Source organism: Echiichthys vipera, assembly GCF_963691815.1.
Source record: "Echiichthys vipera genome assembly, chromosome: 22".
Classification (NCBI taxonomy): domain Eukaryota; kingdom Metazoa; phylum Chordata; class Actinopteri; order Perciformes; family Trachinidae; genus Echiichthys; species Echiichthys vipera.
In genome coordinates this window covers 7,721,448-7,733,737 of record NC_139847.1, presented here as the reverse complement: position 1 = coordinate 7,733,737, position 12,290 = coordinate 7,721,448, and the positions used below count along the sequence as shown (strand labels likewise).

Here is a 12,290-nt window from a genome sequence, read left to right as displayed (position 1 = left end):
GGAGACGAGAAGATCATCCAGCTGTGCAAGAGCGAAGAGGAGATGCAGAAGATCACTGTGATGCAGCTCAAAAAGAAGATCATCAAAGACCTCAGGCTTGGTAGGTTTAACGACATTTGTTTTTATGATGCAGCCTGTTATTTTATTTATTTATTTATTTTATGGGGCTATAAACAGCATTTCATTAACATCTATGCAAACACCATAAATAAGCTATGTTATATAACATTCTATTTTATTTACTTGTGTTTATTTTATTATTATTCATATGTTTTTTTTCCAAAATCTGAATTAATCTATATATTGAGACTTAAAGATTATCATTTTTTAAATTAAATACAATACATTGTCATATATTATATATTTGTTATGAATATATGTGTAAGTGTGTCATTCATTATTCTAGTTGTGTAATATGTATTGTTTTCTATATTACCTTTTCCTTTTTATATATATATATTGTTTAGACACACAACAAATAATTATAATATATTTTTGATTTGAATATATAAGAAATACATTGTTTGTGTAAGATACTTGTTAAGTAAAGCTAAACAAAAAAACAGTTGAGTTTGGAAAAAACAAAAAAAATGTTTTAATAATAATAAAGTAATTCATTAAATAATAATAATAATAATAATAATAATAATAATAATAATTAATGTATGAGAAAGGACGCTGTTAACTCGAACTAGATTAAATAAATGTAAAAAAAAGAAAACAAATACAGTATGTGTATGTGTCATTATTCTATTCATTATTTTCTATATTACCTTCTCCTTTTTATATTTTGAATACTAAAAGATTATAAATTCTTATTATTTTTTAAAGAATTTAATACAATGCATTATGAAAATAATATATAATATATATTTCATATGAATATATGAGAAATAAATGTTTTTGTAAGATACATGTGAAGGAAAGTTAAACAACAAAATTGGTTGAGTTTGAAAAAAAAGCAAAAAAAAAGTTGAAATACTAAATAAAATAATAATAACAAATGTATGAAAAAGGAAGCTGTTAACTAAGAATTAATTATTTAGAAGGGCTGGGACTAAATAAATGTAAAAAAAAAAAAATTTAAAAAAAGAAAGCAAATGTGGTGTTACTCAGTATTCTAGTGTGTAATATTATTTTCTGTATTACCTTTTCAAGATTCAAGAAGCTTTATTTATCCCAAGGGAAATGATTGTTTCAATACAAAGATGGGAAAGGATCAGAGTGACAATGAGCATAAAAACATAAATCAAATCAAAATAAAGCTAACATCAAATAAATCAAACAATAACTAAATGTGACAGAGTGCAAAGGATATTGTGGTTAAACGCAGGTTTATACAACATACAACAATACGCGGCGTGCAGTTTAGCAGCCTATTAAAATAAAATAAGTACAAACTAAATAAATGATAAGTAATGAGGAGGGATATAAGTATACCATAAATAAGTATAACAGCGTTAAAAGTGTAGCAGCATTTCTTACTGAACTAAGTTACAGTACAACTGAATAAAGTGATGCAGTGATGATATAAAGCGACATTTTCCATTTTCTTCTTTGCGTTAAGTCTATTTTTACTGAATCCACAGATGAGGACATCCGGATGGTGTTCAGGACCGAGCCGCTGGAGGAGTCCTCCCTGCTGAAGTCCTACGGCATCAAACACATGAGCACCATCCACACGCTGCTGAAGCTGCACGGAGGCGTCTGATGGAGAGAAAGAGACTCTAAACTACACCGCACCGCTGCAAAGAGACAAATACTATTAATTTATATATACATTATGACTTGTAAAACAAACATTTTTAATTGTAAAGTCAAATAAAATGTATTAAGCGTATTATGTCTTCTGTGTTCTTTATTTTTGGGCTATTTTATGGAAATAGGTTTATGTCACGGTGCACTTGTGCCCTTGTGCTCTGGTTAAAAGTTCCCTGGGAGGTGTTTTAGGCCTAATTATAGCCTACTTTAAAGATAGATCCTGTCATAAAACTATTCTACGCTAAACCAGTTTGTTTCATGTTATTAAAGCATGTTGTTTCCACATTAATCACATATGCAGAGACAGAAATAGGACATGTGAGACCTGGATGTTAAGTCATCTGTTTCGTGGACTGCCAGGTGCTTTCAAACCAGCTTTGCAAATAATAATCATAATAATAATATGAAAATTCCTTTAGCTGCCTCATTAGCTCTTACCAAGTGTCACCAAATATAAACACAGCCCAGTTCAATGTAAAGGGCCTTTCCACAGAACCTTTCTAAAATAACAATTACATTTTATTTATAGTGCCAAATCATAACAAAAGCTATCTCAGGACACTTTAGTTTGTAAAGACCACACTCTATGACTTGTTTATGATTTACAGAGACAACAATTTCAATCTTGTGCACAAAGTGGCAACGAAAGCCTTCCCAGGAACAAACAGACCAGAGAGACAGACACAAAGACAGACAGACACACTTCCAGAGATGCAAACAACCACAAAAGTAACAGTAACTACAATAATATCTATAGTAATGTGAATATGACTTATGTTATGACATGTAATACAGTAGAATAGTAGAAACAAGCACAGCTAAGATGATAGAATATGACAATGATAATAATGACGGGGGTGACTGTGGCTGAGTGAAAGAGTGGATTGCCCTCCATTCGAGAGATCGGCGATTCGGTCCCCACCTCCCCCAAGTCCACATGTCGAAGTGTCCTTGGGCAAGACAATGAGCCTCGAATTGCTCCTCGTGCTGCGCATGGGTGTGTGAATGTGCTGTGAATGGTCAGATTAGATGGTCTGTAGATGTCCACTGCCATCAGTGTGAACGGATGAATGTGACAAACACTGTGAAAGCGCCTTGAGTAGTCAGAAGACTAGAAAGGTGCTATATGAGAACAAGTCCATTTACAACCACACTAATGTTTTTAGGTAGAGGAGATGTTTGTAAAGTTGGTGAGATAACTACAAAATATTATACTACAATATGTGAGCTATGGGTAAACCTGAGTCCACAGTAAACGTAGGTTAAAGCTTTGAACCTAAAATGTATTTACTGTTTATTTATATGTCCTGAAGTCGAGTTTGCGTCATAAAAGTCGGCCTACAGTGAGTCCCTCAAACCAAAAGGAGTGAAAACCTGTTTGGAGTGAGGGAAGTTTTGTTCTTTTTTTTCATTAGACATCACAAAAGACGATGGTGCTTCATTACTGTGAGATTTATTTTTAGGCTCTCCTCACTTGAGCTGGATCCAAGTCGAGTCAGTTCTTGTCAACACCACATGTGCCAAGTGAATTCTTTCATTATAAAATGAGCACCGGGGAAAAGCTGGGGACTCCCGATGGCCCTGAAGATGTTTGTGAACACCCTCAGTAAATATTCTATAATGAGTCATCCGTCAAAATTAATTATGAACAATCTACAAGGAAGTGTTTGGTGAGAAACACTGAACTGAAACAGAAAGAAGGAGAAACTGCGATTAAATACGTGAATGTGGTTCGACTACATTCAGTCAACAGGTAAAACAAAACACCAAATCTTCTTTTCTTCATCATCGTCAGACATTTTCTTCAGTTCCAAAGTATTAAAAATAAAACACAGAATTACAGCTCATTTTGCCAGGGTAAACAATAAAAATAATAAAATAAAATAGAGTGTGGACAGCAAATAACAGTCTGGATGAACGATAAAATAACAAAAATAAACTGAGCATACAATAAGAATAAAATAAAGCAAGGATGCATGGCAAAAAATAAAACCGGCAATACAGTAAAAAATAAATAGAATCTAATAAAGAGTGGATACAAAAATAAAAAATGTAACTGGCGATACAGCAAAAATAAATAAAATAAAGAGCAGACGGCAAAACATTTCAATAAAACTTGGAATGCAATAAAAACTAAAGAAGTGTAAATAAAATTAAAATAAATATAAATATAAAAATAAAGAGTGGATACATAAAATAAAACTGGCCATACCATAAAAATGTAAATATAATCGAATAAAGAGTGGATACAAAAAAATAAAAAATAAAGCTGGCCATAGATTAAAAATAAAATGAAAATAAATAAAATACGAATAAAAGTAGACAGCAAACCATTTCAATAAAACTGGACATACAATAAAAATAAAATAAAACAAGGAGTGCATGTCAAAATAAACACAAAATAAAAATAAAAATAAAGAGTTGATACATAAAATAAAAAATAAAGCTGGCCATAGAATAAAAGTAAAATAAAAATAAAGAGTAGACAGCAAGACATTACAATAAAACTGGACATGCAATAAAAACATCAAAATAAAATAAAACAAGGAGTGAATGACACGAATATAAATAAATCTAAACTAATAAAATAAATTTAAAATAAAATCAAACTAGGAGGGGGCGGCTAACAAATTAAAATAAAAACTGCTCATAAATTAAAAAAAAATAAAATAAATAAAAATAAAGCGTAAATGACAGAAATAAAAATAAAACTGGGTATACAATAAAACAAATAAAAATAAAATCAAACAAGGAGTGAATGCCAAATAAATAAATAAATAAACTGGGCCATTCCCTTAATTGCCCTGAGGCTCCTAACGCGACGCAGACGCCGCTTCCTCCTGTCAGTCAGTGAAGATCAGCGGTCCGTGAGTACCTCCACACTTTACTCTCGTCTGCTTTCACAACTGAAGCCTCTTACAATGATCCAAGCAGCGCTTTCTAATTCATCTATGCACAAATCTATCCTGGTTTCTTCTTCTCTGTCATCGGTGTCAACTGTCGCTACTGTTGGGATTAAAGTGGTGAAACTTATACTAAGTGTGAGTGATGCAGAACAATAACCATCGAGTTTGGTTTCTCCCACTCGTCCAACAGACATTAAACGCACCACAGTCCTGAACCTGGATGTGTGAAGTTAATTAACTTGTGTTGTGTTAGATTTACTTTCATTGACTGATTAGAAGAAGAAGAAGAATTATTACTTTATTAATCCCGCAAGGGGAAATTCAATTCAATTCAATTCAATTTTATTTACAGTGCCAAATCCTAACAAAAGTTATCTCAGGACACTTTACAGAGCAGGTAAAGACCACACTCTATGACTTATTTATGATTTACATAGACCCAACAATTCCTCTGTAGAGTCCGGAGGCAACGAAATCCTTCCCTATAACAGACAGGAACGTCAGACAGACCCAGCTCTGTGGAGGACGCACATCTGCCTTGAATTCAATTTTTTCACTCTGTTATTATTATCCAGGTCACACACACACACACACACACACACACACACACACACACACACACACACACACACACACACACACACACACACACACACACACACACACACACACACACACACACACACACACAGGCTCGAAATACCCACACATACAGTACACAAACAGGACCTATATACATGCAATTAATGGAGAGATGTCAGAGCGAATCTAATCAATAAACTTAATCATAACTAATGATCTGCAAAAGCACTGTTATGCTTGGATGTGACTGCCTCACTTCTTATTACTTTTGTGATGCTGACATTTTGATGAATAAGTGAACTGCAGTATAAGGACATGGATCCTCAGTTAAGGTAAAAGTGAAGATGTCACTGTAGAAATATGACAGTGGAGAGTGTAGATGATTTAAAGATTAATAAAATAATAAAACTCTGCGGATAAAATGACACTGAAAAAGTCTCTTAACCTGTTTGGAGTGAGGGGAAGTTTTGTTCTTTAGCAGCTTAATTTACTGGACTCATACAGGTGCTTCACTATTACGGTCAAGCAGGTGTTTTTTTTTTGTTATCCTCTTCCTTGAAAAGATTAGATAGTTACAGTGTAAAGTGTGCCAAATAAATGCTTTCATAATAACTGTATGTGTCAGTCAACAATGTTTGTTGCAGATATGATTGGGACTGACAGGGTTACACCTTTTGCAAAGTCAGATTTAAGCACAATGTAAGTGTTTCCAGCACCTTATAAAGCTGTGGTCAACTGCATATTTATATTATAACAGTATACAGAATAAACAGCATACTGATTATTCAGTATTATTGCACTTCTTCACATTAAATTAGATGTTATGTGTGATAAACAACCCAAATGATGTGTTGTGACAGCATGAAAGGTAGCAAATTAAAAGGAGAACAGTAAAGTTTCATGTTTTAAAATGCTGTTTGTTTGGCATCCTCTATAATTTAAATTTCAAGCTCTTTTCAAATCTTAAAAACACCACGTTAAAAAGTGTTAACAACCCTGCTTTTGCCCAAAGGAGCAGCATCTTAAATCGGGTTTAACGACACTGGGATTCACAGTTAAGAGCCTTATTAAATCGTGTGCAATTAGTATCTGCAACATAATAACAGAGTCATCTCTTTTTGTACTGAATTGAAAGTAAAAGTATTTTTGATCATTGGGAGAAACCGAAGAACCTAAATGTAGTTCGACCACATTCTGTCAGTCGGTACAATAAAAGAACAAAGATGTGGTCACATTATTATTGTCAGTGATCGGAAAATAAGTGAAGCACAAGCGTGTAATTGTGCTGCCTTCTGCTGGTGGAACATGATGAATTTAATAATAATAATAATAATAATAATAATACACTTTATTTGTATAGCACCTTTCATACAAGAGATGCAGCCTAAAGTGCTTTACAACAAACAGAAATACATGCACCAAGTGCTTCACATTAAAAAAGACACAAAATGGAGATAAAAACAGGAATATATATATATATATATATATATATATTAGGGATGCTCGATATTGGCTTTTCTGCCGATATCCGATATTCCGATATTGTCCAACCCTTAATTTTCGATACCGATATCACCCGATACCGATATATGCAGCCTTTTTACACCAAAATTCATCACATATCACCTATTATGGAATTAACACATTATGCCTAATTTTATTGTGATGCCCCACTGGATGCATACATAGATGCAACACGGCTTTTCAGTTGTAAACACAGTCTGTACAAAATAAGTTATTGAAAAAAGCCATTCATTTATTTGTTTGTGTTTTTAAAAGGAATTTTTTGCCTCAAACAAAACTACAGACAATATCCACACAAGGAAGATGCATAGCTTCAGTCCAGAGTAGTAAACAAACATAGTACTCTTTTTCCAGACTGAGTAACGACTGAGCCGGAACTTGGCAAATAATACAATCAATAAATTAGCAGTCAAGCTCAACATGCTAACCTGTATTGGATCTAATGGATACATGTATATATATGTGCCAGATTCATGAAAAGATGAAAGATTAAGCCCACAGATAAAAATAAAATAGGCTGAGAAGAAAATACATAAAATATAATATCTCTTTACGTGGATAACCTCCACTTGATATTACTATAAAAAAGAGAGTTAGAATTAAAAATAGATAATGATAAAATTAAAGTTCTGCACTATGATATAGTATAATCATAATAATAATAATAATAATAATAATAATAATAATATACAAGTCACCTCTGGAAAACCTTTACATGGTAACACCATATTTTCTTTATTTCCTTATTAAAAAACGCTTTCTTTGATGTCTTTCATTCCTCATTGCCTCAATAAATAAAGATGAATTAACATGTTCTTCTCTTTCAAGAGGAAAGATGAGCAACTCCAGAAAACGACCCACTGAAGAGGTGAAAACAGCAGCAGAGAAGAAGCAAAAAGGTAATAAAGATGCAGGTGAAGGTAATAAACAACTAAAACTAAAGTAAAAGAGGGTCCACCGTGAACAGAGTGTAAGGCAAAAATAATGGGTGGATGATACAATAGCTATTATAGGAAAATACTTGGTTCCATCAAAATATTCCATTACTAATGTTATAAGCTACCTTCAACCGCATCTTGTCAATACTAAATATGAAATAAATTGTAATTGTGTGGGGAAAATCCTACAAAATAAGCACTTTTTTGACTCATTTTATTTTAATGTTTTATTTCATTTAGATTGTTTTACGGGTCGCGGGTACGAAAGGCCGAAATGGGTGTTCTCAGGAGGGTGGCTGGAGTCTCCCTTAGAGATAGGGTGAGAAGTTCAGCCATCCGTGAGGATGTAGGAGGTAGAGCTGCTGCTCCTTTGCGTTGAAAGGAGCCAGTTGAGGTGGTTCGGGCATCTAGTAAGGATGCCCCCTGGGCGCCTCCCTAGGGAGGTGTTCATGCACGTCCAGCTGGGAGGAGGCCTCGGGGAAGACCCAGGACCAGGTGGAGAGATTAGATCTCCACACTGGCCTGGGAACGCCTCAGGATCCCCCAGTTAGAGCTGGTTAATGTGGCCCGGGAAAGGGAAGTTTGGGGTCCCCTGCTAAAGCTGCTGCCCCCGCGACCCAACCCCGGATAAGAGGCAGAAGATGAGATGAGATTGTTTTAAAAAAAATTTCATGAGGGTACAGTGTACTACCCACCTGGGTATAGTGTAGCATGAATAAAGTGTACATTAATTGTAATTAGATGAAAGATATCAAACATAACGAGTGTCCATACAAAGACAAAGCTTGTCTTGATTGATATCATTTACATTTTAGAAATATCTACAACATTGATGGTCTCCTGATATGTTTGCACATCGTTAAGTTAATGGAGACAGTGTTATAATAACAATAGTAATGGTCTTTTTCTTCTTGCCTTTAAGTGACCCAGCCACAGAGACTTTATTATGGCCTGTATAATCAGGGATCCACATGTTACCTCAACAGTGTGCTGCAGCTTCTCTTCATGACAACAGAGATGCATGACAGGTTTGACACGGCTGCTTTCATCTGTAGACAAGAGAATTATGGCTCATAAAACCAGGAAACATTGTTTTATAAAGTGATAAACCTTTCTTAGATAATATAATAATTATAATAATAATAACATTCAACGTATCATTGGTAAATGGTCCTCAGCTACAGTTGTCTGTTGATGCAACACAAATACAACAAGTTAAAAACGTTTCTTGGAAGAGTCTTGAATAACAAACTGTCATGGTCAGAACATATTGATTACATTATGAAGAAAATGGGTAAAAGTATTGCTGTGACCAGAAAATGTTCCAAGTATGTCGAATCAGATACTCTGATTCCCTAAGAGCGTACTCACACTGTCCTTCCGCACCGCGACCCGGGCTTTAGGGTACTTGTCCCCCCTCCCTCTCCCCCCCGTGCCCCAGCCCCGTTTGTACTCACACTGCCAGGGCCTCGGCCAATGCTTCTTGCTGTCCATACGCCATCACGCCGTAACACGTCACACGCATTGATCGCGTGTGTGTGGCTTTGTTTACAAATCTTTCCACAGACCTCTGAGTTTTTGTGCGTCTTGTCGACTGTTTTTGAATATTTTCATCGACCAAATCTGCAGTAAACACTCCACCTCCGCATCACACCAACGTGAACCTTTCACCGCCATTGTTGTTGTTGTTAAATGTCCGCGCATGGTCCGTCCTTCTATTTTCTATGTCCGAACAGGCGCACATACTGCTACCGGCGTAGGGCTCGTGCTCATGCTCGTACACGTGCGCACGCTCGTGCTCGTACATGTGCAAACGGCTCCGCTAAAGCCCACCTCTTTCAAGCGGGCCGTGGACGGTCCGCTGGCCGCAGTTATGCGCGAAACGGGTGCACTCACACTGCTTAAAGGTACTAGGCTCTAGCTGAAAAAACGGTTTTGGCCCGGGACAGAATGACAGTGTGAGTGTTGTCCCATCTGGATTACTGCCCGATTATTTGGTCGTCTGCAGCCACGAAAGATATTAGAAAACTTAAAAATGCACAGAACAAAGCAGCTGTAGGGTTACGCTCAATTGTTCAAATATCCTTTATCGACATGTTGTTTACTTTCTGAGCTTTGCCTCGAAACCCTCTTCGTACGTCATAAGCTTCGTTGGTCTGATTGGATAAGCCGTCTGTCTATCGGGCCAAATCAACCAATCAGAAACCAGTATTTTCGCCCCTTCCCAAAAGATTTCCAAACGAGAGTTCCCAGATGGATATGCAGAGCAAATGAGAACCAACCCATGTGGCGGAGTCAGGTTGAGGAAGAGTGGCTAATGTCCTGACTTCAGCTAAAGGGGGATCCTAGAAGTAAAAGATAAAAAAATTCTGTCATGATGTTGAGGTTAAAGACAGTAAATATTCACCGATAATCCCCCTTCTTCTGAAAGGCTGGTTCCAAAATCACAGATCACGGATGAAAAGCTGAGAAACGTCTTTGAAAAGCTGAAAGAAACAACATGTGGAACAGAAAACATCACCAAGAGTTTGGACATTAAAAATGGTAAGTTGGCCAGCAATCAATAAAAAAACAGATTCACTGAGATGCTTTGTTTTGAGTAAATAACGGTTAAGTTAACGGACTACAAATCATTTTCAGTTCATGAACAACGTGATGCTGCTGAAATCCTGGAGTTGATTTTACACAAAGTCAGCCCACAGGCCTCCGAGGTGAGCTCTTATCAAACCCATACTACAATTTACCGGTGAATAAATGAGAAAGCTGCATTAATGGTGATATGTTCAATCTCCAGGTTTTCAACGGACAGCTGAGATACACAACAAAATGCTCCGAAGGCCACAGCATCAATGAAGAGACCAATCCATTCTGGACTCTCCCACTGTCACTGAGAGATACCCGTGATGCAACATTCGGCGTGGTAAACCTCAACTTACTCTACTGAAATAGTTATTAAGATGAACGATAAGTCATGTGGAGGATGAAATGGGAAATACTGATGGCAAGAGTCATCATTTTTACGTTATGCAATCCCAGCTCTGTTGTCTGAATAAAGACAGTGGACATTAGTGCAAATGATGCTGGTCGTCCATATTAACATCAGCGTTGTCAAAACATCCAGGACCGTACTTCAGTCCGTACCGTACCGTAAAGTCTTCTTAATCTACATTTTAATGTAAACCACCACCTGACCCTCTCAGGCTGAGCATCGCCCAAACGTTCTTACTGCTTTCTTTCATCAAGGTCACTTATTTGACACGTAAATCCCCATGTGCTAATATAAAACTTCACTTGTAGATTCTTATATTCTTAAGTGGGTAAATAAATTCTACTTGCACTCCGGTGGCGATCACCCAGTAAAAGCACCGTGAAAAGACCGGAAACTGCGGCAGACTAGTGATACATTCCCTATAAATGTAGCGTTGTTTTATAATGATGCGAGATCTGTAATCTAATTTGGGATTCACTACATTTTTGTTTTTGTTTTTTTTACAGGAAAAAGGCTTTAAAAGGATTTTCCAGCCAAAATCATTCGATGGAAACAACATGGTGTACTGCAACGAATGTGGAAAGATGACAGCGGCGACCAGTGTGAGTTTTCAAACGCCAACTGCAGCTTTTTTTATACTGGAATCAAATTAGTAGGCTACTTAAAAAAATATACATACTGTATATAGAATCTGTAACAGAACTGGATCACCAGCTGGACACCATTCGCTGATACTATTATCAAGACGGATCCAGTCTGCCGCAGTTTCCGGTCTTTTCGCGGTGCTTTTACTGGGTGACCACCAAAGTGCAGTAGAATTTATTTACACACTTCTAAGAATCTACAAGTCAAGTTTCATATTAGTACATGGGGATTTACATTTGAAAATAGTAAATGAAAGTGACCTTGATGAGAGAAAGCAGTGAGAACGTTTGGGCCTGATGGTAGTTTACATTAAAAATGTAAATTAAGAAGACTTTACGGTATATTTTGGAGCTGTTAAAGCACAAGCTTTTGTTATGAAGGACTGAAATATTGTTCTGGATGTTTTGACAGCATTGATGTTAATGTGGATGTCCAGCAGCTCCCAGTGTTTACCGCGAGGGGATCGGGGTGTCCGAGTAGGGCCGAGAGGAGCACACGGCTAATTCCCCCGTGTTAGCGTCCTTTTGACCACTTTTGTAAACGCAAAGATACATTAGGCCTTTAAAACGATATTTGGTTACAAAGATAAGAAGTTAGACTTCAGTTTAACACCATTAAATTAATTCATTCATCACACCTTCATTCATATTTGTGGGTTAAACAGAAAGTTTGATAGAATTTACCCGATAACTGTCCGACTGGTGACACAGATCTGTAAGTGTTTAATAATGTTCCTGTGTTATTTAGGGATGTGAGATGGAGAAATCTCCTCACATCTTAACTCTACTCCTCAAGAGATTTGACCTTGACTACAACACCATGTCACATGTCAAATCGGACCGCTGTGTGGACGTGCCACGTGAACTACAGAGCCAGGCAAGGCGACGTAACTTTGAATTCCTTAGGTTTGCTTTTTAGGTTTTTTGCTTTTAACATTTTCTCATG

At 36.3% G+C, this 12,290-nt stretch overlaps 1 protein-coding gene across 1 annotated transcript; it reads left to right on the top strand.

Moving 5' to 3' along the window:
• Positions 1-4,619: 4,619 nt before the first annotated feature.
• LOC310963948 (ubiquitin carboxyl-terminal hydrolase 47-like) lies at positions 4,620-12,263 on the top strand (the record flags this gene model as incomplete). The annotated part of the gene is made up of 8 exons (XM_083936905.1): positions 4,620-4,628; positions 7,602-7,672; positions 8,634-8,739; positions 10,143-10,255; positions 10,352-10,422; positions 10,506-10,631; positions 11,207-11,302; positions 12,093-12,263. Exons 2-8 carry the CDS (start codon positions 7,609-7,611, stop codon positions 12,261-12,263), a joined length of 747 nt encoding a protein of 248 aa, XP_083793031.1. The 5' UTR covers positions 4,620-4,628; positions 7,602-7,608.
• Positions 12,264-12,290: the final 27 nt, after the last annotated feature.